At 31.1% G+C, this 26,936-nt stretch overlaps 1 protein-coding gene across 3 annotated transcripts in view; it reads right to left on the bottom strand.

The window, feature by feature from the left end:
* Positions 1 to 26,936, bottom strand: part of LOC140060418 (uncharacterized) — a 48,813-nt gene that overhangs the window by 11,905 nt on the left and 9,972 nt on the right. For 2 of the 3 annotated variants that reach the window (XM_072106630.1, XM_072106612.1), the window contains exons 5-28: positions 25,923 to 25,950; positions 24,624 to 24,729; positions 22,017 to 22,106; positions 20,149 to 20,212; positions 19,841 to 19,939; positions 19,533 to 19,636; positions 19,007 to 19,145; positions 18,617 to 18,735; positions 18,137 to 18,286; positions 17,503 to 17,673; positions 16,978 to 17,166; positions 16,505 to 16,631; positions 12,957 to 13,012; positions 9,952 to 10,157; positions 9,632 to 9,752; positions 9,328 to 9,464; positions 9,020 to 9,101; positions 8,685 to 8,858; positions 8,464 to 8,544; positions 7,983 to 8,111; positions 6,374 to 6,496; positions 6,144 to 6,230; positions 5,441 to 5,586; positions 5,125 to 5,215 (exon numbers count right to left, since the gene is read on the bottom strand). In XM_072106630.1, the coding sequence (XP_071962731.1) occupies positions 5,125 to 5,215; positions 5,441 to 5,586; positions 6,144 to 6,230; positions 6,374 to 6,496; positions 7,983 to 8,111; positions 8,464 to 8,544; positions 8,685 to 8,858; positions 9,020 to 9,101; positions 9,328 to 9,464; positions 9,632 to 9,752; positions 9,952 to 10,157; positions 12,957 to 13,012; positions 16,505 to 16,631; positions 16,978 to 17,166; positions 17,503 to 17,673; positions 18,137 to 18,286; positions 18,617 to 18,735; positions 19,007 to 19,145; positions 19,533 to 19,636; positions 19,841 to 19,939; positions 20,149 to 20,212; positions 22,017 to 22,106; positions 24,624 to 24,729; positions 25,923 to 25,950 (2,819 nt within the window). Of the gene's footprint in view, positions 1 to 5,124; positions 5,216 to 5,440; positions 5,587 to 6,143; positions 6,231 to 6,373; positions 6,497 to 7,982; positions 8,112 to 8,463; positions 8,545 to 8,684; positions 8,859 to 9,019; positions 9,102 to 9,327; positions 9,465 to 9,631; positions 9,753 to 9,951; positions 10,158 to 12,787; positions 12,838 to 12,956; positions 13,013 to 16,504; positions 16,632 to 16,977; positions 17,167 to 17,502; positions 17,674 to 18,136; positions 18,287 to 18,616; positions 18,736 to 19,006; positions 19,146 to 19,532; positions 19,637 to 19,840; positions 19,940 to 20,148; positions 20,213 to 22,016; positions 22,107 to 24,623; positions 24,730 to 25,922; positions 25,951 to 26,936 lie in introns of all 3 variants that reach the window. The other variant, XM_072106621.1, reaches the window with a different exon arrangement.

The following is a 26,936-nucleotide window of genomic DNA, read 5'->3' as shown; positions in this document are numbered from 1 at the left end:
TAATTAAAATCATAGTTTTGATATGGAAGCTTGAACAGTTGCTGAATATTTAACAGGACATTTCTTGATGATTAGATGATAATTATCTGGATTAAACAGTCTACATGAGAAAGCAAACTGACTGAAAGTTTGCGAAATGTTGTTGTACCATTTTTAGTACTTTAGATCTATTGGATCAAAAAAAAAAAAATTTCTTTTCTATCTGGATTTTCAAACTAGCATTTTAGATAAACCTGTCCTATTCTGGATAACCTGCATTTTAGTCGTTATGAAATATATTCATTACGATCTATACCTGGTTCTATTTTGTAGACCCACAACTTGATTTTTACCCTAGTGCACTCAGATCTATCAGAACAAGCTTGGGCCTAGCCTAGTCTTTCTTACTTCTACTTACAACATCAGTAGTAAATGCATGCGGAATCAATATAGTTGCCTACTTGGTATAGTTCCTTTGCTCCAACAAAACAATCGCCCATCTCATAGCTACGACGAATGAGCTTCCTTGACTTGGCACTTAGTTTTTGGTAGTTGACATGCGTGTCCAGATTTTTAGAATAATCCAAGGATTGTGTCCCTGAAGTTGAGGACACCATCTTCTTTGTTGTTTTAGATGATTTTATCATACTGCTACTTTCCATTTTGGGTATTTAAATTCACAGTGAGTATTCCAAGTAGAACAGGGCCTAGCTTTGTAGTCCAAGAGTAATAGTCCAGGAGAATATTTGGTCTAAGCTGAAGAGCGTATCAGAAAAGACTGGTGCCACCCTCTATCCAATAATATTGCACTTAGAAGAGACAGTGGTACGTACCACTTCAGGAGATTGCACTGAGCTAACTGACTGAAGAGACTATGCTGTATAAGCATTCATTAAGTCTGGTCACATGCTGGCCCGCCCCCTGTCGTAAATCTCCAACTGTATTAATGGACTTCTACCACACACTCCACCAATTCTGGATAATTGATTGATAGGCTAAAAGTGTGGTGATGATGATGTCATCAAGGCAATCGGCCAATCGTGTTAATTCTGTATCTATTTGGTTGATTGACTGAAACTGATGGTGTCATCTATGCAATGCTTATTTGGTATTGGAATGCATGTACCTAAGATGGCTAGGACTGACCCTATCCTGGCATGCATAGGTTGAACTCGTCGCTGACTGCCTTATTATTCTAAAGATGGTAGCACAGACAGATATGTTGTTAATCATTCCAATTGAATTTTACCCCTGACTTGAACTTTATTTGACAGTAATGTTACCTAACAAATTACAGGCCATTCTTTTTTCTATACATCTGTCTACCATAGAAAATCTTAATTATAGTTACCATTCAAACTATGTATAACTATCGTTAATATCTAAAAATAACTTAGGCCTACACTCAAACTATAACAGTTATACTTTACTAATTCTCAGGTATTTACACTTGACACTTAATAGTCAACTAATTAAGATACTTAATTGATTTAATTTATAATATGTTACTAAACACCATTGGAATGCTTGACTGGACACATTTAAAGATAAACTAAAGGCCTATAGAAAATGTACTTATTTCTATAACTGGTGTCTACAGTAAGAAAAAAAAACCGGTCACAAATAGTTTAAAGATTTGTTGCATATCTCATGCAGGTAAAAATAATGGCTGTATGCATATCTCAAGGATTGCCCAATGTGGTCAGTATGCGTTGTAGGGTTCATAAATGGAGTTGGTTTGAGTTAATCTAGCATCTTCCAGATGAGTCAGAAATATTGGGCTCATATTTGCTTATTAAACAAAAATATATTTCAACATTCTTCAAATAACATAAACACTTAATAGACATGGTGCTGATATCTGACATGTAATTTAAGTAACTATTTTCATTTTACTTATGGTATTAATGTAGGGGATGATTCTATTAATTTACCTTTCTACAGTAAATGGCTAAAGTAAATAAAATTTGTTCATAAACTTTTCTCTGCTCAACTTTGCTATATAATTTTCCAATTTTTAAATCTAGTTATCTCATGCTTTTAAAGTTTTTTAATGAATACAATTAGGACTACTAAGGCAGACAATTGATGTTTTGCCAAAGAATACATTTAGAGCTAGTAAGCCTACATTCTGGTTGTATGCCAAAGAACAGACTTTGACAACCACACAACTGATTTCCAAATAGTAGTAAAATGTGTGTCAACCATTCCATTCTATAACCCATTCATAAATTAAGTTGGCATCTATATCAATTGGGCCATTAACCTTTTCATGATCAGCTGATTAAAAAATGTAACAACCTATACAAAATATCTATATAGTATATCAATCTTTGATTGGTCAGAAAGTTTGTAACTTCCCTGTTCTCTGATTGGTTATTTGGCAATATTAAGTAATCACTAATCTGATTGGCTAGTTTATCATGCTTGAGTGAACTGATGGAAATAAAGGTATTGTACTGTGTACAGTATGGTAAATAGGGTAGTTTAGCTAGTAAATAAAAAATTATTGTTTATCAATCACAAACTAAATAGAATAGTATAGTACCATATTTATTTTTAGCTAATAAACTCTAATGACAAACCTAATTTGTTGGATGGGAGATGGTTAAGAAAAAACACCTAAAAATATTTCAGTACTGTTAGACAGCTGAGAAAGGAATGTCTGTATGAGACAAGACATTGAGAAATAAACATAACTGTCGCCTTTAAAAACATCCTAAATTGAGGAAATGCAGTCACAAACATGACAAGAATGTCGGTGATAAAATTATGTCATAAGATAATAAGTAGTCATAGATTAAATATATTATGCTTGATTCTCTTAATTAAACACATTGATGACACAGAACCTAGCATTAAATACAATAATTCATTGGAATAACAGTTTCAATTTGTTTTTAAGATTGTGTCTTAAATTTAAAGCTGTTTGATTATATTAACGTGATGATTGAGTAAATAGATGAATAACAAATAAATGAATAACTAATTATTAGACTAATAAGTCACTAATTAATTACCAATTATCTACAAAATTTAATTTTGTAAACAAAAGCAGAAAGAGATGACGAATTTGTAAAATTTTCATAATTCATGCAAAAATAATTTTAGTAATACAAAATCTAAGTACAGTAGTACTATATAAAAAGAAAGTTAGATAAAAATATTACTTATACCAGTCGCCTCCTAAGAAAGTAGTCATCCCCACCGCTATACATTTTAATCCGTGAGTGAGCCAGTTTTAAAAATGTAATTCCTCAATTGAATCAATTAGTAATTTCAAATAGGAAATCCAAAGTAAATAAAATAGTTGCAAGAGTTTGTAAAAATGCAAGCAGTGAGTTAACCACTACCGATGTCGACGCTATCAGCACCACAAACCAAATCAAGACTGTCAAATATTTTATGCCAGATTTTTAATAGTCCGCCCAAATCACAAGCGTTAAGTTACACGTCAACACATGTCTTTTTGTAAATATAGAGCCTCAAAGTAAACCATTCTGGCATAATAGCTATCCAAAAATGGTCTTATCGTTTCAATGCTTAGCACGATAAATTTAGAAATACTATGTTATTGAGTAACTTGAGAAGTCTGAAGTTGTGATGTCATAACTTCTGTGATACCGTTATGCTGTTATTCAATTCCACTAATTGGTTTATACAAGCATAACTTACGGTACCTATTGATAATTGCTATGGACAAGTGTATGGTGATATTGATAAGGAATGTGGTTAGTGGGAATATTTGTGGTCGGTCCCAAATTAGATAATTTTCTTTAATTACAGATATAAAGGCATGTGCTGACAGATTTAAATTTTTCAAGTTTGTTTCTAAAGTTTTTCTTAATTTTAGAAATTTCAATATTTAAAAATATGCCCAATATTTATTATTATAAGTAAATAAAGTCAAGCAAATTTTGAAATTAAAATAAAATTGTAAAATAAAATAATATGTATTATTTATAACATTAATAATTAATTACAGATATAATAGAATGTGCTGACGGATTTAAGATTTTTCCAGTTTGTTTCTAAGTTATAGTTAATTTTAGAAATGTCAATAATTAAAAATATGCCTAATATTTATAATTATAAGTAAACAAAGTCAAGCAAATTTTGAAATAAAAAATTGCTTTCAATAATTAATATGCTATATTTTAATCAGTTCAGGATAATTCATTACAGCGTTAATCAACTGACATTTAAAGTTTCATACTTGAAAAATAATTTTAGTTTCAATGTCAGATATAAATCAAACTGTTTACCTAATAATCTAAAAATAATTAATGATTAAACAAAATTCTGCTGAATGCCCTGGGATGGACTGACTGTTTGTCAGTGGAATTCCTTGGATGACATAGGGATGTGAGACCTCTCTAAGGTCTGTGTTGGTTTTCCTTATATAGGCTTGCTAGCAACTGGCAATCTCATTGACATATTGCAAGTATGGAGGAATTAAAACAGCCATGGGGTAAATTGTTCAACATTATAATAATTATGTTGATAATATATAATGGATAAATTAGGTTAAGCAATATTTTTCCATATTTGAGTTTTTAATTAATTTATTTATAACTAAACTAATCAACTGTCAGGTTGTACATGTAAGTATTTGTCTACACATTTTACAGCAGATGGTTAAAGTATAAATCATATGTCTACAAAATATCATGGCCTTTCCTACCATTGATTTCAAAAATTGAGAAAATATTCAACAACCTTGACACACCTATACAACAATTACACTTAAACTATAAAGTAGTATAAATTATTCTAAAGTATTTTATATTCCTTGTTATATGTACAATAACGAACATGTTTTTGAAGTACAGCACTAATGGAATCATACGTATCATAAATTACCATACAATAAACTGAAAACACTCTTGATTTACAGCTATTAACGACCAATTATGGAATCTTTAATACTATATATGTCAAATTATGACCATATATGGACATATAAATTTATCCAAGCAACAACAAGTTTTCATTGACACTGCAAAAAGCTCCTATAAGTGTTAAAAGTATAACCAGCATATTGAGGCAACAAGAGCCAAACCAGATGACTAAAGACATACAAAAAAGGAATGGAGTAGCTCTGACTGACATCTTCAAAAACAAAAACAGTAAATATGATCCTACCTGAAGCTCTTTGATCTTCTTTTGGAGTTGGGCAACTAGACCTTGCTCATCTTCAAGTCGGCTGTTCAATTGTGTGATCTCATATTCTCTCCTATTTATAAAAAATAGTACAATTGCTTAGTAACACATAAATACCTATAACATGATACATACTAATTGAAAGCACATGCACAAAGTGCAACAAATAAAGTCGTAAACTGGCTCTTAAAAGGAGCAGGAAGATACATCACCAAATGTAGAAAATTAAATATACGCATAGACTAAAAAGTATACTTTATTTTCTTTGTACAAAATTCAAATTTTCTGCAATACTTACTTTTTGAGGTTTTCTTGAAGACCAGACTTTGCACGTTCAAGCTCTTCAACTGTTTCCTGAGTCATCTTGAGGTCTCCTTCAAGCTTACGCTTAACCTTCTCTACATCACCGCGGGCCTTCTTCTCATGCTCAAGATTATCCTCAAGCTATTTGAAAAAAAGAGAAATTTTAAAATGTTGTTATTAAAGTTTGTATTAGTAGCAGTACAACAAATATTATCTAAAGCTCTGTCTACACTAACCAATTTTATGTGAAAAAATGTGATGTGGCCATATCACTTCTTTATTTAAGAATTTTACTACCATATATTACGGCACATCACATTTTTTTTTGTCAAACTAGTTTGACAGTGTAGACAGAGCTTAATGGATTGATGACATGTGATCAGAAAGGAAGAGCATGATAAATATACTCATTTTTCTATTTTACCCAAAATGTTCAATTTATACTTCATCCACTACAGAATGGAAAAGGCTATTGGCCAAGTAACTGAGCTAGTAATTCAAAGGTTTCTATGAGCATGATCGACTGTGCATGTAACTTAGTATTTGCAGAACTTATTCAGGACAGTCAACCTCCATGTTACCAATAACATGTTCAGTATTTCCTGGTGTGGTTAGAATAAAAATATAAACATATAGGATATAGGCCAAAGATTTACTACCTACAGTAGTTACAGTTTCAACAAATTATATGTAGGTACCTCATCAATGCTTGATTCCAATTTGGCTTTGAGGTGGTTAAGATGGTTGCATTTGTCTTCTTCAGCCTGGAGAGCTTCTTCGGTTCTCTACATAAGGAAAGATAGGTTTATAAATAAGATATTAAAATAAAGAAAATGTTCAGACAATGAGATTTTACCATAAGTCCTAATATAATGCTTATAACTTGTTCTTTACCGGAAAAATCTTAAATTTCATGAATCAAACCTACCTTGTTCTTTTCATCGAGACCTTGCTTCTCCTTGGTCAGCTTAGCAATGCTCTCATCCTGAGCGGCTAAGTCTTCATTCAAAGTCTTGATTTGAGCCTCTCTGGCCTTCTTCTCATCCTCGACCTTAAAACCAAAGTCTCAAAACCTCAGCGAGCATGCTCACTGACCCTTATTAGCAACCAATCACAAACATGCATTTAATGTGCCACATAGAGTATAATGACATGATAACATTATTACTGTATTATATCACAATATATAAAATTTAAGGTAAATGATTTACAGATAACACATAATAACATAGACCACTTTCTTAATATTAAGTGGTAGTCATCTATATTAAATTGATATCATACATTTTACTAAAACAACAACAACAAAAGTGTAAATTAATAAAAGCTGATTACAAAAGGTATCAACAAAATATAGAATTCTATATTTTATTGGAGGTCCTTTAGTAGTGTTATTAATTTGCTGTTGTGTTTAATTATATACCCTGCAATCATATCAATCAAATGTCCTGCGAAAACTCTGCTGTGATACTAATAATCTAATCCAATTGAAATAAGATGCTTTACAAAATACTTTATAACACACCTGTTCCCTTCCAAGCTTCATTTTATGAAAACTAATTTTGTTGAAGCTTACTGTAATTATAAATGTCTTTGAAGTTTTATTTGATTTAATTTTTTCTGTAGAATTGTAAATTTTGAAGAACCAGGTACTGTCCTAATTCGATTGAATGTGTATTTTTTTTTTACATTTAAAAAAATGTTTTATATTGTTATGCAGAGTATAACAAAATCACAGATAGAATTGAGGCAAGAGGTAATGAGTAAGTGCAGCAGAAATTAGAGGAGATAACAGACTAGAATACAAGAGAAAAAGTGATAGATAAATAAATAAAAGAATAGGATGAAACAAGTGACAGATAGATAGTTAGAAGCAGAAAAACACTACACACTTAGTAAAACAAAACGTTCAAATACTTGTAGCTTTGAAAAAATTGTGATTAAATTTCCATCAAAATGTGTAATGATATTAATTGGTTGAATGCCATTGGTTAAAACAAAGCATTAAGTTGTGTATATGCTTTGAAGTTTAGTATTTCTTCTTGTTGAAAACCAAATTAATCAAATACTTATATTTTTTGTGTAGACATTATTAAAAGCAGTTGCCAAGCACCTCAAAACAATCATGCAGCACCAAGTTTCCTAACAACAAACTCTGACGTAGATTGCAATACAATGGTTTTAAACATTTAGTAATTGACTATGTTTATATCATTGTATTGTAACTACCACAAACGTTTGATAGCAAATCAAATAGCTCTGAACAAACATCAGTGAGAAGTTCAGAGCTGTTTGATAATTAACACAAACAGCTCTGACAGCTCACTGGTGACATGTTCAACGTCTTATGCTCTGTCTACACTATCAAACTAATTTGACAAAAAAAGTGTTATGTGCCCAAATATGGTAGTGATATGACATCATCATGTCCATAAATGAGCACATTTGTTTGTCACAAAGTTTGATAGTGTAGACAGAGCTTTACATCTGAGCTACCCATGTTGGTAGGAACCAAGTGCGGATTAGTTCATTAGTACCTTAGCCAAAGTGATCTCAAGATCATCAATGTCTTTCTTGAGCTCAGAGCATTCCTTCTCTAGCTTGTGCTTGGTGGCGCTGATGTCTGCGTTGTTGTCCTCTTCTTCTTCAATGCGCTCTTGCATTTCCTAAAAAGAAATAATGAGAAATACGAGTTGTATTATTCATGGTAAAAACAATTTAACGCTAACTCTCATTGATGGAAATAGTATGGAGTGTTACAACAATGCAAAAGATTTGAAGTACCAGCTCAGCATCAGCCACAAACTAAAAAAACATGGTTTTAATTGAATATCTGAATATTGATTATCAATAACTAGTTTCAACTTGCTTAAGAATTCTTGTAAATTGACAGACAAAACATAAGTGTGAGTGTCTATATGAATGGTCAGCGTACAAACTAAAAATCTAACCTATAAATTATAAATATGAGCATGATTGCAACCAATGTTGCAATTTAAAAATGACCATAAAAATTACCTGCATTCTGGTTTCTAGAGCAGTCTTGACAGCATTCAACTTGTTGATAGTTTCTTCATAATCACCTCCTTGTTCTTGTTCCTATCCCAACATAAAACCAAAACACTTAAGTCAGTACGAACCAACATAAAATGGAAATATCCTGAGGAAAGCCCATGCTTGCAGTTTGAGTGTCAGTATCTTTTTTTTTAAAAGAGAGAAAATTGATGAGTGCATCTTACATTTTGGAGTCGGAGCATCATTTCGTTCTTCTCTTTCAACAGTTGCGAGTTCTTTTCTTCAAGAACGATTCTTTCTTTCTCCTCTTTCTCTGCTTTTTCTTTAAACTTCTGTAACTCTTCCTCTTTGGCCTTCATTTCATCCTCAGCACGGGCAACGTTGAGCAGAGGCTTGACCTAAAATTAACAAATTGTTGTATTGTATATCTCATAATTGCAATACAGTGGAGATGTATAAAGTTGTACAGAAAGTGTAATAAGCTTTCACAAGATATCCTAGTTATTTATTACGTGCTCTTCAACATGACAATGGTTCCTTCAATGGCATCGTTCCTTACCTTTGTGTACAATCTCCACCAGTGCCAGTTTCTCAGGATCAAGTATTTACGGATGTTACGCTGAAGTGTGCTAAGGCCAATTCTGTCAATAATTGAAAATAGATTGTTAACATGTGATTGTTTGATTGATGTTAATAACACTAATATAACATAGATGATGGCATTTATACTAACTGATAAGAATGATAACAGCAGCAAAGATAATTATGTGAATGAGAAGAGTAAGTAGTGACAATTTTGATATTGCATAAGGAACATAGAGATATGGTTCTAATAATGATGTTCATAATAACTATTTTCATTCATACCTCTGATCCAGCATCTTTTTGTACTCTTTGCGCATGATGAATCCACGGCACTGAGATTGCAACATGGACACAATCTTAGAAAGACGTTCGTCACGCATATCTTCAAGTTCACCAAGGCATCCAGCACGGAAGAACACCTTTAAAAAACAAATTCACTGTTAGAAAATCTACAACATGGTCTGCTGAACCAGTTGTATTGTTTGAGATCATACAACTATGATACTACATACACAGATACAGACACAAATATGTTTTCAGTGAGACAGGGTGAACAAAAGGCGAGGACAATTTGAAAAACACTAACCTTTGTGTATCCCATGCGGTACTCATTTGTGTCCAGTTGGATGGCTTTCAAAAGGGCATCAGAGGCTTTGCGGCTATCCATGAATCCACCGGGAACAGCAGTTGGTGCCAAAACTGTGTATCTGTTTAAAAAAACAAAACAAAAATGTAGTTAAAGATGTATTGTCCCCCAAAAAAATGAACAATGAAGATAGGCCATTTTTTCTGTAAAGAAAAACCTTATTTTATTTAAAAAGGTTTTGCCTGAGTTGGATAGTGTTTTGTTCTCTGATTTAAGAAATTATAAATATGATGCATTCTGAATTATGATTGGTGCTGTACCTTTGTTTAAAGTCAGCAAAGGACATTCTGTTGGGGAATCCCTTTCGGCAAATACGGATACCCTCAAGCACACCATTACAGGAGAGCTGATGAAGTACAAGATGGGCGTCCATGAGACCGGGTTTCTTGAACTCATTGGGAATGATACAGCGGACAAAGTGAGGAGAAGTCTTGAACAGTGTGGACAGCAGACGGTTCAGTTGTTCCTATAGCAACAGTACCCAGATAGTTAGTTTTTTAAAATATTAAAAGCGGCTTTCAAATAGAATTATGTATTACTGCAGAAGATTATAGTATGTATTATTTTTTATTAATACCAAGGTTATTAATTTTAATATTACTTTATATTATTATTTTATCATAATCAGCCCAAAATCTAGTTGAATACATTATGTGATGTATTATAGAGATGTTTCAGTACACTACATTGAATCTAACCAACCCCAAAAGGGCAGAATAAAATACTGCTTTTGGCACACAATTGTTTTTTAGTCTAGATACAGTAGTGTCATTGAAACATCCATAAAATGTCACTGCATCCAATCAAATTTTTTTTCGAAAATAAAAATTGAATTATTATTTAAAATAAAATTTTTTTATTGAATATTTGAGGAAAAAACACAGCAGTAAACAGCAATGTGAAAATTATTTTAAACATTTAGTTAATAGCTTTTGCTTTTATATATATTCCGTCCTTATTTTATAGGTTATATATATTTATTATTATTTATTTATTATTTAATTTTAACTTTTTATTTTCATCAACAATTTAATAAACCACTGTATAAGCACACAGCAATGTAAGAAAAATGTAACAAGTGAATAAACATATACAAGACACTAAATATATTTAACAATGATTTTTAACAAATCATTGTATTTAGTTTTGTAGCTTTTCACAAATTTAGAATCTTTGATAATAATTATAATTTTGAAATTCAAATGTTGAAATTTCTTTTGAAAAACTGAACATTTTTCTTTTTACAATATTTTGAATTTTTGTTAAACTGAACATATTTTTAAATCAAATTTTGAAACTTCTTTCAAAAACCTGCACATCTTTGACCGTTGCAAGGGTGTCCAGAATTTAGGGAATTGACGTTAGTATCTTGTATATGGTTTCTTCTATCACCTTGCATTTACAAAAACAAATTAAAATCATTGAAAATCAATCAAACATTAAATGAAAATACAGAAATAATAATTTAACACCAAAATAAAGTAAAATAACAAAGGCGCAAATTTGAATAGCAATTGAACAATAAAAAAATATATTTATTTTATTTAGATACAGAAACGTATTTTGAATATCATTAGAATCTTATTGCTGATAGAGAAAGATATTTTTGATTAAATTCTTTATTTAGTCATTGTAAATTTCACATACCTTGTTTTAGTGTGTTGCTTTTAGTAAATAATTTGATGTTTGTTTTTAAAAGCAAGATGACAGAAGAGCATGTGAATTTAAATATAGCGATAACAAGTACATAAATACAATTCACATTTATATACAATTATCATAAATAGATAAATACATATAATATAAAACATAAATACTGTGAAATTAACAATTACTAAAAACTCGGTGTCAACATTTTGTAAAATTGGTCGTAAGCTTCTTTGCATGGGATTTGGATCTATGCTATTTTTGTTTTAATTTTTTCAGCCATATTAATGCAAAGATAAGACTAATGCTAAACAGCCACCAGTATATCTATAAATAATTGAAATTTGAGAATAGATGAGAGACAAATTAATCCAAATTTCATCTCTACATGCAAAAGTTATTCTCTTAAATAAGTTGTAAAATTCTTTCAAGTTAATTTAAAGTAATTTATTCTTCTACTGTGCAGGACAAAAAATGCATCATGCGTAATTTAAAAAATTGGGTATAATAATTAGTTTGTAATTTATGCGCTAGTTTGTTGTTTTATCTTGCAACATTAAAAAAAAACACAAATGTTTACAGAATGTCAACATATAACAGGAGCTTGTTAGTTACAGCAATAAAACATCTTTTCTTTAACATGAATGCACCATACTATTAAAAATGTTGTCATTTTTAAAAATGTATTTATTCATATCTATTTATAGGAAAAATGGTATGGTGATGGTATAAGAGTATTAAGCTATTCTTTAATGATTGTTACAGTTGAGTATAGCAAGGTCAGAATATTTGTCTGTATTTACTTTTATTTTGTCTAATTATGGAAGGTTCTTGTTTTCCATCATTTTTAAAAAAAGTAGATTTATTCATTTTTAAATAAGGAATATATTTGTATTGGTATTGAGAAAAATGTTGATCTTACTTTAAGAAATACCTACATGTTTTCAATAGTCTTATGGTTAATTAAAAAATATAATAATTTAATAAATAAAATCAGGATTTCGTTCAAAATATAATGTGTAACTTTTTTTATTTGTATGTTGTGCACTCATGCAACAGATAAAGATTTGTATTTAAATTCCAACGAGCATGCATTGTGGGATTGTGGTGATGATTACAAAGATTCACAAACAATACCCTTCATTCCAAAGAACAATCAGACATTTTTCGAACCAATCATTATTGAAAGGAAGAATTTGAAAATCAAACGGAGCCAAAATCAAACATTGAAAACCCCAATTTTTTATCAGATCATAGAGATCTTATAGTGTCTCTATGATCAGATGTAGAAATGACTTATTGGTAAAACCTGAGACAGAAATTGTGTCAGGTAAAACAATTAAAAAAAATGAAAATTCCATGGTAGATATATCTGATTAAAGAGATTTTGAGTATTGTTTGTCAGTCAGAAAAGAGCACTCATCACGCAGCAATGAAATTCATGCGAACCCTGTGACCCGCGCTTATAGTCTTGATAGCCTTCTCACGCTTTCCTCCTCCTGTGAACAAACACGATTATAAAAAAATGTCAAAACATGCAATATAACATAGCAAATTATGAATGTGCGCAAATGGGGGAAGATGCGCATTTAACAATAAGAACAAATAGTCACCGTACCCTATGTTTGGCGGATACTGTTTGGAAGGAACCGCCTTTCTTTCGGGCTCCACCACCTATGTGCAAGATTCAAGATAAGTTAGAATGTGTTCACTCGGTAGGCCTACATATTGATGGCGTCGAAACCAAAAAAAAATCGTGACAGTAGGACCCTATAACACAGATGTACACAAAACAAAATTTCTTGCAACATTAAAAACAAAATTTTATAAAATCCTAAAAGACAATAGCAATAAAACTGCCTTAAACATGTCATAAACATTAATGCACATTCTGTACCAAGTATATAAATTTCCATAACATTACAAAATGTTACATATTCCAAGAACCCTACTATACCTTATCTACAGTACATGTAACATACAAAATTGTGCTACATAACATTTCAAATGTCTGTCCTGTTCTTATATAGCTTACAGTTAAATAAAAATTGATTTAAAACGGTAATTATTGTAACAAATAATATGCAAGGCACACTTCAAACTGCAAATGCCAATGTTAAACATAGCAAATGACAAAACATATTGTTAAAAACTGTTTAGATTAATTTTGTTTATGTTACATAATAATACATGGGTACTTTATTATGATACTACTATTTTTCAAATATTACACAAAGAATATTTTGGGAAATGTTTTTGAATATTAGCAGGGTCAAAATCTGGTGTTTTCAAAAAATTAAATAGTAAATCATACTTCCAGTAAAATTTGTCTAAAATTTGTTTTGTCTGCCAAACCAAAAAAAATTATATTCTTATCACAATAGCCTCCAAATGAATTGTTTTCAATAAAAGTGTTGGTCTGTTTGGAAAACAGACCAACATAAATTGTAATAATCATGTTTAAACAACAAATAAAATAAACTTACTTTGTTTTCCTGTTGAAGCAAAGAAATAAAAAAAGCATTAGCAAATCACTTCAAAACATAATTTTTAAACAGTTTTCATGCAATCAAGTATAGATAATCAACAGGTCTATTAAGGAACCTCCCAATTAAAGGCCATATGGGTAGAATGAATAATATCAAGTGGTAGTTTGATCCTACTACTTTACTCGACCAATTGATCTGTTGGAAGATGAGAATTAATTCGTTTTGGAGTATCAATTGCAGTTATGAATGAAAATACAAAATGTTGCACTTGAGCTATATCAATAAAGTAGGCCCTACTGGGCTTTATATGATATATCATGGAATTGATGTAGGCCCTACTGGGCTTTATAAGATATGATGCTAGGCCCTACTGGGCTTTATAAGATATGATATTAGGCCCTACTGGATTTTATAATTAAGTAGACCCTACTGGGTTTTATATTTAAATAGGCCCTACTGGGTTTTATTAGATATATTGATGTAGGCTCTACTGCGTTTTATACTTAAGTAGGCCCTACTGGGTTTTATTACATACATTGTGCAATACTCTGTTAGGCTTTCTTGATTTTAAGCAAGCTAGCAAATGGTTAGTTACCATAAATACAGACACAGACATATAGTTTAGATGTTAGTATTTGCAAAATTTTAGTAAAAGCAACTTTGTTTCTTAGACAGCCAAAGCAGTTAGCATAAAATTGCAAACTACATTTTTTAAATAAAGAAATATTTGAAAATCTACCCTGCAAAGCTATTTTTTCTATTTAAAAAAAAGTAAAAGAGAAATAGATTATCTATCTATGTACATAAACTATGATACTACACTAAAAAGACTTAATTTTATTTACTCCTATAAATACTATCTGAAGTATTGTAGATTGAACTATATAACACTAACAGCGAGAGATAAGTGCATTAAATTTGAATAGGTGTAGCAATATATTACAGTAAAGACCAGTGTTTGTATGCAGAAAAGTATATACAGTAGCTGTAGATCCTACTTTGAAAACTTGGGTCCCACCAGGACGCAACACAATGAGGTAAACGCAACGCAAGCGAGTTGATCAATGGCAAGCGACAGTTTGAATAATCCATCGCTTGTGATGTGATTACTTACGTTGCGTTTATGTACTTGCATTGCATCCTAGTAACAACCAAGCTTAAGATTATAGTAATACCCTACTAACATGAATAAGCACTTGCCTTTTAGTGACATCCCAACCTCCCACCCTATTAACCTACACCTCACACTCACTTAAACCTGTCCCATTGACCTCAAACATATCCCTTCCTCTCAAACCTTTCTGTTCATATAATACCCATACTCCTCTTTCAAAACCCAAACCCATCATTAAAAATGCTTATTCTTGTGAGTAAAGTTTTAAAGAAAAGAAACTTCTATTGTAAAAGTGAAGAAAAGATATTTGTGGCATAAACTACTGTCACCTTTTTATACATGCAGCTGCATAGAATTGGCAGAACTTAGCAGAACTTTTAATTCTACTAGCAAACGTTTGCTGTATTCAGAAAGCAAGTAGCAAGATGGACTAAAGAACAAGATCTTAGTGTTTCATGATTTAATGGTATTTAATCTATATGCACTAGTTCTATATCTGAATCCTATAGTTGAATCCTCTACATTCGTATTTCATAGTTTGATACAGCTGCAACTAGTATTTCAAAGGATCTGATATAAACTACCTGTCGTTACAGCTGCTGATTGATTGCCCTGGAAATTGTACTTTGCAACTCGGTTGACTGTGTTACACAAAAGTTAAATAATTGTCTACATTATAAAATCTATATTGTAGGTTAGAACACCTAGGAAGGTTGTACAGAGGGAGGAAGTGAGGTAAAAGTGACTGCCAGTACAATACATAAAAGAACAGGTACTCTGTTATTTAACTCCCACAAGTACATAACTCACATGTACATAAGGGAAGGGGGTTTGTGAAGTAGAAGTGATAGCAATTTATAGCACACTAACAAGCCAGTGTGTTGGATGCAGTCCCTTTGGTGCTCAATACTACCTTGAGTTCCTTCGGCCTGCATGGATGGAACAGTTCCCATAAAGCAATACTTCGCAACCTTAGCTAATCCATTTAAAACATACGTTTATTAATTTGTTTACGGATAGATAAAAGTGACTATATAACTAATGTAATTAAAAAGAAAAGAATTTCAATGGTAAAATTGAATTGAAAAATAGAAAACAAATTATTCTTCAATGACTAGTAATATACTGTATACAGTATCAGGTAGAAAAAAAACAATTACAACATATTATCAGTTAACTATGTAGATAGAAAAGATCAATAGAATTCATAAAACAATACAGTACAACTAAACAAGACTACATCATAATTTAACAAAATTGTGACACTAATGTATGAAATGAATGGGGATTCCCAACCCACCCAAGTGTCATAAAAAAACATTTTGAACGGAGTCATGGTCGACAACGTTTGGGAGAGTTAATTGTATAGATTAAAGCTCTGTCTACACTAACAAACAATGTGATGTACCCATATATGGACAAGATGGTGTCATATCACTTTTTTTGTCAAAATAATTTGATAGTGTAGACAGAGCATTAAAGAAAAACCCTCACTAAGAGATGAATTCTTGAAGTTTCATTATTATTATAAGATATATATAAGAGATTATTGAAGAAACTTACCACCAGTTGGGATGTCAGAGAAAAGTTTTGGCAGCAGATGTTCTGTGCCCTTCCTGAAGAGGTCAACTACAGCTTCATTCAATGGATCTTTGTTCTTGTCCAACCAGAAGTCAGTATTGTAACCAACCTGAAATAATGAATACAAATTAAGTCATGTTTGATTTTCCAGTAAATATGTAATACTACGGATTGGTAAATTTATAGGTCATTTAGTCCAAGACAGCCATGTTTAAATTGGAGTCTTGAAATTGTCTATGGTGCTAAATCATGCTGCATGTGTCTAAAACTCTGTCCACACTATCAAACTAGTTTGACAAAAAAATGTGATGTGCCAAAATATGGTAGTGATATGATGTAATTAAATTATTTCCATATATGGGCCGCACATCACATTTTTTTGTCATATAAAGTTTGATAGTGTAGACAAAGGATCTCTAGGTAGGGGTAGAGATGAAGTGCCAAATAATACTCACTGTTCCAGCATAGTGGTGAACTTCAAAGTGATATTCAGATGTGGATACACCCTTCTTCTTTCCAAGGCTTGGAGTTCCAAAGTTAGGATGTTTTCCCTTGTGTTGCTTAACCAATTTGTCAGTGAAGGTCTTGTCAGAGGCCTTTGGCATCATGCACTCTTCCTCAAGGATGTCAAATACACTCATTTTCTGGAGAACAAATTTGAATTAAATTATTAAACTTTAGAATATAAGAACAAGACCAAAATTTGATAGCATACTTCAGAGCCACACTTGAGTGACAGGGCCACCCACTAAAATCAAAACAATATTGATACAGATGTATGTCAGTCACTAGGCTTATAAGAATGTTTTGTACTACATGAAGAGAGTAAAACTTCACTGTGTAGATCTGCATAATTTTTTTTGTTGGAGAAATAAATGTTCACAAGTACTTAGATATAGGGTAATACCATTAAATGTATTGCTAAAAACATTACATTATAACTTGTTTGGCCTGTTATCTATTCCATTAAATGTACTTACACCCTCAATAAGCTGGATGGTGTTCTCAAGATCCATACCAAAATCAATGAATTCCCAGTCAATTCCTTCACGTTTGTATTCTTCTTGCTCTAGCACAAACATGTGATGGTTGAAAAACTGTTGCAATTTCTCATTAGTCAAGTTGATGCAAAGCTGTTCAAATGTGTTGAACTAGGGGAAAAGAAGAGTGTAAATTTGTATATCTGATGTGTATTAGAGATAAAAACTATCAATACCGGTATACTGTATAATTTGTTTAAATACATTGTTAAAAATTAAATTGATCTGTGATTTATGTAACTACAGTAGAACCGTTCTGTTGGGACACCACTATTCAAGGGACACTGTCCCATAAAATGAATGAGGGCAATATATATTATAACACTATGGCTAATAATAATAATATTATATACGAGTTCTTGTATAGCGTTTCAATAAATATTTCATTGCTCATGGCGCTGTGGACTCAGATGTTACACTTTTCACCTAAATGTTTCTCCTCTAAGAGACGTCATGTAAGTGCCACTCTCTCATCTGTCCACGACATAATTAGGGGACAACCCAATTACGGAACACATTGTTGTGTAACAATACACCTAATTTTTACATGAATTACACTCTGCATCATACTTACATCAAAGATCTCAAACCCAGCAATATCCAGGACACCAATGAAGAAAGCCTTGGTAGATTTAGTGTCTAGTGTTGTGTTGACACGGCTGACCAACCAACCGAAAAGCTTGTTGTAAATGGCTTTGGAGAGAGCATTGACAGAATAGGCAACCTAAAAGAATAATATCAATGATTTCTTATAAAAAATCAACGAAAAAATATAGGATGTACATTTGACAATATCTTTTAGTTTTATGGCTTGTTGGAGTTTTTTTAGGCTTGTGCATATTATGTATATATTTTGGGGCTACAATACGTTCATAATGCCAAGTCTTGTTGGAGGAGCATTAAACATACCAGTAAGAGGACCTGCATTTGTTAAAGTAGCAGACTTTGGGACATTACGATTGGTAAACAAGCATGTTAACCACCAAGTTACAGTTGTATGCAATCGATAGCCAATAAAAATACAATTGATTATGGACAGAACTGACGCACTGACCTGCTCCTTGGTACGTCCTTGTTGTACATATTCTGTGCCGACTTTGATCCTAGGCTTAAGCAAGTTCTTCATCAAGTCCTGAGCATTCAGGCCAAGCAGGTAGGACACAGCATCAATTTCTGTAAATCAACAAAAATAGAAATGTATTGTTGGAAATCTACTGTTTTCTTGAATTACTTATACTAGAGACTATTTTTATTACATAACAAATTAATTATATTTAAAGAAATATACCATTATAACCAATTGGACCAAGGGTATCTAACAACAGGATGCTGAGCTACGGAGATTTATCTTTGGCTGACTTGGTTTCTACAAATATCCTACAATGTAGTGCACAACATTGACTTTTCATTCAACAATTCATTGTTGTTTTTCAAAAATACTTACGTTCAGTGCCATCAGATTCAGCCTGCTCCTCTCTTGGTCTCTGCTTCCACTTGGCATTACCAAAGTGAAGGATAGCAGCACAGAGTTTCCACATGGACAGTTTGTCTTCAGGGATGAAGCCCAATACATCCAAGGCTTTCTGTTGAATGTAACAAATTAAGGCCATAAAAAGTAGAATAATGGCGATGATGTGTGATCATTATGACATTATAACAATATAAGATCGTGAGGCAACAATGACAATGTAAATAGTATTAAATGTAAACTATGCCTTTTAATGAAGATGGTCGAGGTCGATAGTGGTCAAAATGATTTTTTCAATCCAATTCAACTTTATTTGATCACGGAGGCCCAGATCAACACATGGTTGTTCACCTGCTCTTGGAATAACCTATGGGACTATGGACCCCACTTTAGGTCCATGATGGGACCATCACAGCTATTTTTTGTGCCTGAACACACCCAGGGACAAATTGGTATTGATAAGAATTATGATTGTTGTAGTGATGTTGGTAAGAAATCTTACGTCAGTGTCGCACATCTCTTGCTTGTCATCTACGTTGTCGATGGTAGTGACACCCTGAGATGTGAAGTTGTAATCCTCAGGCTTTCCAGTGAGGGCAAGTTTTTCTGAAAAGAAACAAAAATCAATTATACTCTATGCATATGTAGAGTACTATATAGAGTAATAATAATATTGTATATTGTATCTAATGAATATGATGAGCAGTTCAATTATCAATTTATGAATATTTATGAGCAGCTATCTCATGAATTAATGTGCTAATGTAAGTCATGAATATGAATATGTATGAGTTTTAATTAATATCTTACCAAGAAGTCCATCAATTCCTCCAGACAAGATCTGGTAGAAAATATGGTATGCTCTTTCACCTCCTAACTGGGTTACAACTCTGGATTTTTCAAGCAGATCTTAAAGTTTAAAAAAATGCAAGTTGATTAAAGAAAGAATATACTTAAAAACACAGGCATTAGGGTTTTATATATATTCAAGTTGAGGAACCAGAATGAACAAAATGTCCAATGCGAAAGCAATTTTTATTTTCAAGGATGAGAAAAACTGATAACCTAAGGAAATAAAACATGTTAACCATCAAGCTAGTGTCATTCATTTTACTTACAAGTTTCAATATCAGCTCCAGCCAACTTTCCATTGCCACCAAAGTGGATACGGATGAATTTACCCTGTAATTTTAGAGAAAAATCAGAAAGACAAAGTTAATATTGCGCTTAATATGTACATCAAACTTAAAATACTGTTTTGAGAATGTCTAAGATGTAATTGTATGCACTAAGTGATACTCGCGTCAGTAGTGAATGTTCTAGGCCTATACTTGTATTTTTGCATGCATATTTTTAATCTAATTAACATGCATTTTTTAATTTTAAGATTGTTTGCTAATTATTTAAAAGTCTGATATTGTTATAGTGCATTTATTTTTGTTTTAATGAAAGGTTTAAAATATTTTATATACAGTAAATGTTTGCATATTGTAAATCTGTGGAAGTCTACTTTGTAATGTAATAATTAATACTTTAAGTGAATGCAAATTACAGTGTTGGAATGGATTTCTACTTTCAGCTGTAGCTAACTTAAAATTTATATTCATAATAACGTTTTTAGTAATATAAAATTAATAGCTATATACATACAGTCAACTCGTGCAAAACCGTACACAATTGGACTAGCATTTTGGATTTTGATAGTAGGAAAGATTTTTGTAAAAAGTTCTCACATGTCTACAGTAGCACACAACACAATAATTACATAATCGGGGAACACCGAATCTCATATGAGGCCTAGTTTCGCTGTGTTCGACTTTTAAAAAAATCTGAAAAGATTTGAACCAAGGACTTTGGATTGGTAAACTAGTAGTCAACCACCAATCCACAGTGCCACAAAGTGTTTCTGGTTTTGGAAGAGCTGACTGTAATTTCAAACATTACACTTAGTAATAATCATGCAAAAACAACTCATGCATTCAAGGGTCATCGGGAAAATTATCATATTACATGCAACAGGGTTCATACACTTTCTCAAGAGTTAATTTTCATGACTTTCAAGCCAAAATTCCTTGACTTTTGAACAGTTTCACATAATTTAAAATAACATAGTAAAGTGAAATAATTGTATAAATGTGAAAAAAAAATTGTCTTCATCTTATTAAATTTTTGTCAATTACTTTTAAATGAAATACAAATTTTCCAGGCCTTCTACAATTTTTAAAATGTTTTTAGTATGGACCTTGATAATATGATTTAACATTTTCTGTTTTTTAGATAATACTGTAGAATCGATGAACACTTTTTATTTACTGCATTCCATAAACAGATTGAAAATTCTATACTTTTGATTTTGAATTTAATTATTATGTCAAAACATGCAACATACAATCAACAACAAAATTAAATATGTAAATTATGTAATATAAATGTCACTCCAACTAAAGACCAGTTTAAAAAAGAAAACACACAAATAAGATTGTTTAGATTGAATAAACAATAAACTGTATATAACAGAGTATAGTTATAGGGTGAGATAATACTCTGCTTTCCTCAACAATGCATAACAAGTATTTTCCTTCTTAATTTAGCCTAAATTAGGAGCATGGAATTATACCTCAATCTCTAATAATTATTTGTTTTTAAAAATGGTCTTTAATTGGAAATAGACGTGTTAAACATATGTAAACAAATTCACATCAATAAATAAATCGATAAACAGTATATAATAGCATCATTATCAACCTTAGATATATTAAAAATATATAAAGTTTAAAAAAAATTATTCAACATCAATGTTATGTTATATATTTGTATAATAGTTTTTATGTATTTGAACACAGCACAGCAGATGAAAAGGAGATGATAGACATCGAGAAGAGGGTAAAATTAACTGTCAGGGGGGCCACAAAACAAATCCACAGGATGAGTTCACAACAACGAGACTGCAAATCTTGATACGTGTTCAAAACACGCATTTACTTACAAATCGGGAGGAGTTGTCATTACGGATGGTCTTGGCGTTACCGAAAGCTTCAAGAGGAGGGTTGGTTTGGATAACTTGTTCTTCTAAACCCTAGATTTTTTATCGTGTAAAATTGCACAGTGAAATAAAACATTGCATAAAATAAAACATGTGGTAAACCAGGGGGTTACTTACAAAACGTGAAGAGTTATCATTACGGCATGTTTTCGCATTGCCGAATGCTTCCATCACAGGGTTAGCCTGGACAACTTGATCATCAATATTGCGTTTATATAACTGTGATCAACAAACCAAACAAACGATGTTAAAGACAAACATGCATAAATATGTACAACATTAAAATGATTAAATCATAACATTAAACATTACATTAAACATGTTCTTAATCTCTTTTTTTTTTCATTTTATTTAAATGTTTTAATTTAATTTTACATCTATGAAAACTACATGCGTGAATTTTTGACATGCACTTTGACACAGTTGATATGGTAACTGTGAACATTTCTTATGAGCATGACATAATTTTATGTTACAGAGTACACATGCGGACATTACTGTCTACGGGAGTCTAGTGGGGATACTGTAGCTAGCTCCGAGTGTAATAACTTTTGCCAACGTATTCTAGTCTCAATCAGGCCAAAGCCGGACATGAGAATGTACAAAGACTCTGTAAAATGCAAGTTACACCAGTTGCATTTCTATCAAATTTCCTTTGTAATGTTCTGCCTTTCATTTGGCTAAAATAATTCTAATGATATCTTTCAATAAAAAGCTAAATTGTAGAATTATTCTCTCTCTTTTTGCATGCATGAATACTTACCAGAATAAACCCGAAAAAAATATATAGGTCCATATACCCTGTGTACTAAATTTAATATACAGGTATATAGGTATATATAAAATTCCATAATTGAAAAAAATATATTTTTTAACAATATAGTATAATTCATTCAATAATTTACTTAAAGAGGTACTGCCGCTATTAGACCATTCTATATGCATTTAAGGTAGTATTCATGCAAATGATAAAGTGTGAGAGAGTAATTCTACAACAAACTACTTGAGGAACCATGAAAGAATTATTTTACAGCATTTGCTTCAGTACCTACTAAGTAGGTAAACGTTTTTTACAGACTTTCTGCATTTAAGCTCTGTCTACACTATCAAACTTCATGTGTCAAAAAAATGTGATGTGCCTATATATATTTATGACATATCACTACCATTTTTTGGCACATCATACTTTTTTTGTCAAATTAGTTTGATAGTGTAGACAGAGCTTAGCTAATTTCAGTAGCTGTTGCAGTAGGTCCATATTCAATTTACTGAAGCAACTGTAGTAAATAATATTTACGTGATCCATTGATTTTTCTAATATAACTATATTTACTCCCTGTTTTTAATTATTGTGTATATTTATTTATGCCTACATGCATTGCAGAATTATAATTTCATGCTTTCTGTTCTAATGGAATTTTATCTTTATATACTTTACTACTATATATTGTGTTTTAAAAAATATATGTCTACATAATATATATCATCATTGAAGAATTTCAGGAAGAAAAAACCCCAGTCTATGCATACTCTGTCGAAACAAGTTATCATCTCAAATTGGGAAGAAAAAACTAAGAATTAATATTTAAAATTATTTTATTATTATTATATTTTATACTTTAAAATTATAAATGTAGGGTAACATTTTATAACAGTAAAATTTGAATAATCGAAATTGATATTTAAATATCAACAATTTTCTTGAAAGAACAATTTGAACAAATAAACAAACAAAAATTAATGAAAAGTTTACAAACAAAATAAAACAAAAGGCTTGAATACTGTAATTTAATCAATTTAAAGGTGTGGGTCACTTAAAAACAAACAAAACTAATTAACGTAATATAAATTATTAAGGGGAGTAAGAAAATATAACTTTTGAAGATATCGATAAGCCTAAATTACTGTATTATAATTCAGTAAAATCCAAACTCTTATTTAAAAATCAACATTGAAACAAACAAAACAAAACAAAAGTTATAGCGAGATAACTTGAATACAGAGTAAAGTACATTGATAGATAAAAGGTAGATTGTACATAATGTGTGGTATAAACAAGTGGTCATTCAGAATGACCCCCAGCATAACCTGGTAATCTGCCAATGGTCAGCCCAATATGCAAAGCCAATTAGAATTATTTCGTTAACTTCTTTTTTAGGGTTGGGTGGGGGGGGGGGGGGAGAGGAGTAAATTTGTTTAAATGTAGATATGTTTTCTAAGTTGTGTACTTCATATTAAGATATAATTATGGTATATTTAAACACAATCATATCTAAAATTTTGAGGTTAGAAATATTAATGAGGAACAACCAAATTTAATCAATTAAAATCGCTGATATTGAAGAAAGATAAATTGTGGATTGGAAAGAAATAAACATTTTTATAATAAATGAGTTCTAAGATTAAAAAAGAAAACCCTCTTTTTTAAATATTATTTTTAAATAAGAAAAAACAATTAGGATTTTTGAAAATAGTTCAAGTAGGATTTGCATTATAGGATGAAAGGTTGCCAGGTTATGCTAGATGTTTAGCCACCGCTTGACACTGTACCTTCTTCTCTCCTGTCTGGGGTTCTTTGGATGCTGAGCTAGCGATACTGGCAAAATACTGGATTACTTTTTTCGTGTTTTCTGTCTTTCCAGCACCGGATTCACCACTGAGAGAAATGCATGGATTGATAAAGGCTATTCATTCAACTAGTGCATTTACAGGCACATGCTGATTGTTAGATAGAAGAGTTTATAAACAAGAACTATTATTAATTTTCATTTGTTTAAATTTCTTTGATGATTTGTCTATAATATATTTTTGTAGAATCAGAAATGAACACTATAATTCTGATATATAGAGTACTTCTTTAAAGAGTTTTGAATTCTAAGTTAAATGTTTAATAGATTGAATAATTTGAAAATCTCAATCTTAAATTCATGAATGAACTCTAGTTCTTGTTTTATATAACTCTACATTGTTAGAACAGAAGAAGTGTATCTTCAACCAATCACAGATTAGCAATTGATGTCAACCAAACTTTTATCCAATCAAATGACATCTGTGATGTTTTACTGATACAATTTCCACTGTTCTAACAACCATGCAAGCATGCAATGTGCGTTTGTTTGTTTACCCAGAGAAGATGAAACATGGGAATACAGCATTAATTTTGTTAAATTGAACTAAATCTTAGAAATTAAAAATTTTAGATCACAAAATATTTTAAAGTAAATATTACAGCTTCAATAATTGTGATATTTATATAGATATAGTATAGTTTCATTACTAATTTTAATAATCCATGTAAAGGGTAGTAAAACAATATTTTGTTTAAATAGCTGTATTAGCTGTATTTCCATGAATAAAATAGGAAAAATATAAAAATTATCAATAATAGAAAAATCCAACAGCAAATATGCTGACGACGCCTGTTGAGAATAAAAATATACATGGTTACAAAATCCAACAACAAAAGCAAAAAAAAATCATTAAAGAACATCATAATCAATATTAATCATATTGATTAAAGCAATTTTCTAAAATCACGGGGAAAAAACAGGTTTGATTTATCATTTTCTTTCAGACCAAAATAATTATTCTAATAGTTACAATGGGTCCATATAAACATCTATAAATATTATTACAACAAAATAAATGATTTCTTATTGTTCCATCACCCCAAAATAAATCTTTCTTCTCAATGAACTTCTGCTTTTCTATTTATTGTTTTTTTAAACTATGAAACTATTCATAGAACAGATTAAACTTTATAGTGTCTGCCGATAACTTTGAATGTATATAATAGACAAAATGTAAAAAACACTTCACCAGCACACCATCAGGCATCTTTAAACTTACGTAATCAGCATAGACTGGTTTTCATTGTCTGTGGAAAAACAAAATATTTTGAATTACGTATTTGTTATTTTGAGAATAGACTAGGATTTAAACCTAAGACCAGAAGAATAAAGTATTTTTAAGAATGTATTCTATCAACTAAGCCATATATCGAGTTTACACATTTAATATTAACAGTGCTGCTTTGAGAAGATGACCAAATAAGGCAAGATATTCAGAAATCTGTTTAGAAGATGGGATGTGCAGGTTGAAGCTTAGTTACAAATTGCCTATTAATAAGAGACTTTGGCAACAACTTCCATCGAATCGTTCAAGCATGTTAGATAGATTTAATAATGTAATCATATACTGCCAGATATAAATAGTAGTAGCCCATCCAAAATAAATGGTTCATTATATATAGTGCAAATTTATTATACAATATGTTGGGAAAGTCAATTATAGCAATAGTATTGATTTCTCTATAAATATCTAATCTTTAATACTGGTTCAATAATTAGTTAAAAAGACGACATATCAAAAACAGAGGAAAGAATATAATGATTAAAAAAAATAAGAATTACTATTTAAATGGAGAGACTCCCCTACTCCTAAATAAGGTACATCATTTTTCAAATACTAAAGGTAAATGTGTACCATCCTAGTATAAAAAAACTATTGTTAAAACGTGGGACAAAAGAGACTGTCCCTTTAATCATAGACCGTGTTCGTACGGCGATTGAAATACACGTTTATTTGGTTTTTACCCTTGGGGTAAAACCCATACGACGTTCGTACGAATAAACAAAGTACCGGTAAGCTGACACGAAACCAATTAAGATCGGAATTCTTAGGTCAAAAAGCGCCCTCTGTGCGTCGACCCATATCAATTGACATGGCGTGTTGACAAATTCAACTGGATATTGCATGTCGTTTCGCGCGCGAATCGTTCAATTATTATTTTTCAATCGACAACCAGACCTATATATTTATAATACATCGAATACAATTTACTTTTTAAATAAATAATGATCG

This window comes from Antedon mediterranea, chromosome 1 (assembly GCF_964355755.1).
Source record: "Antedon mediterranea chromosome 1, ecAntMedi1.1, whole genome shotgun sequence".
Classification (NCBI taxonomy): domain Eukaryota; kingdom Metazoa; phylum Echinodermata; class Crinoidea; order Comatulida; family Antedonidae; genus Antedon; species Antedon mediterranea.
This window is presented reverse-complemented; position numbering and strand designations above follow the sequence as displayed.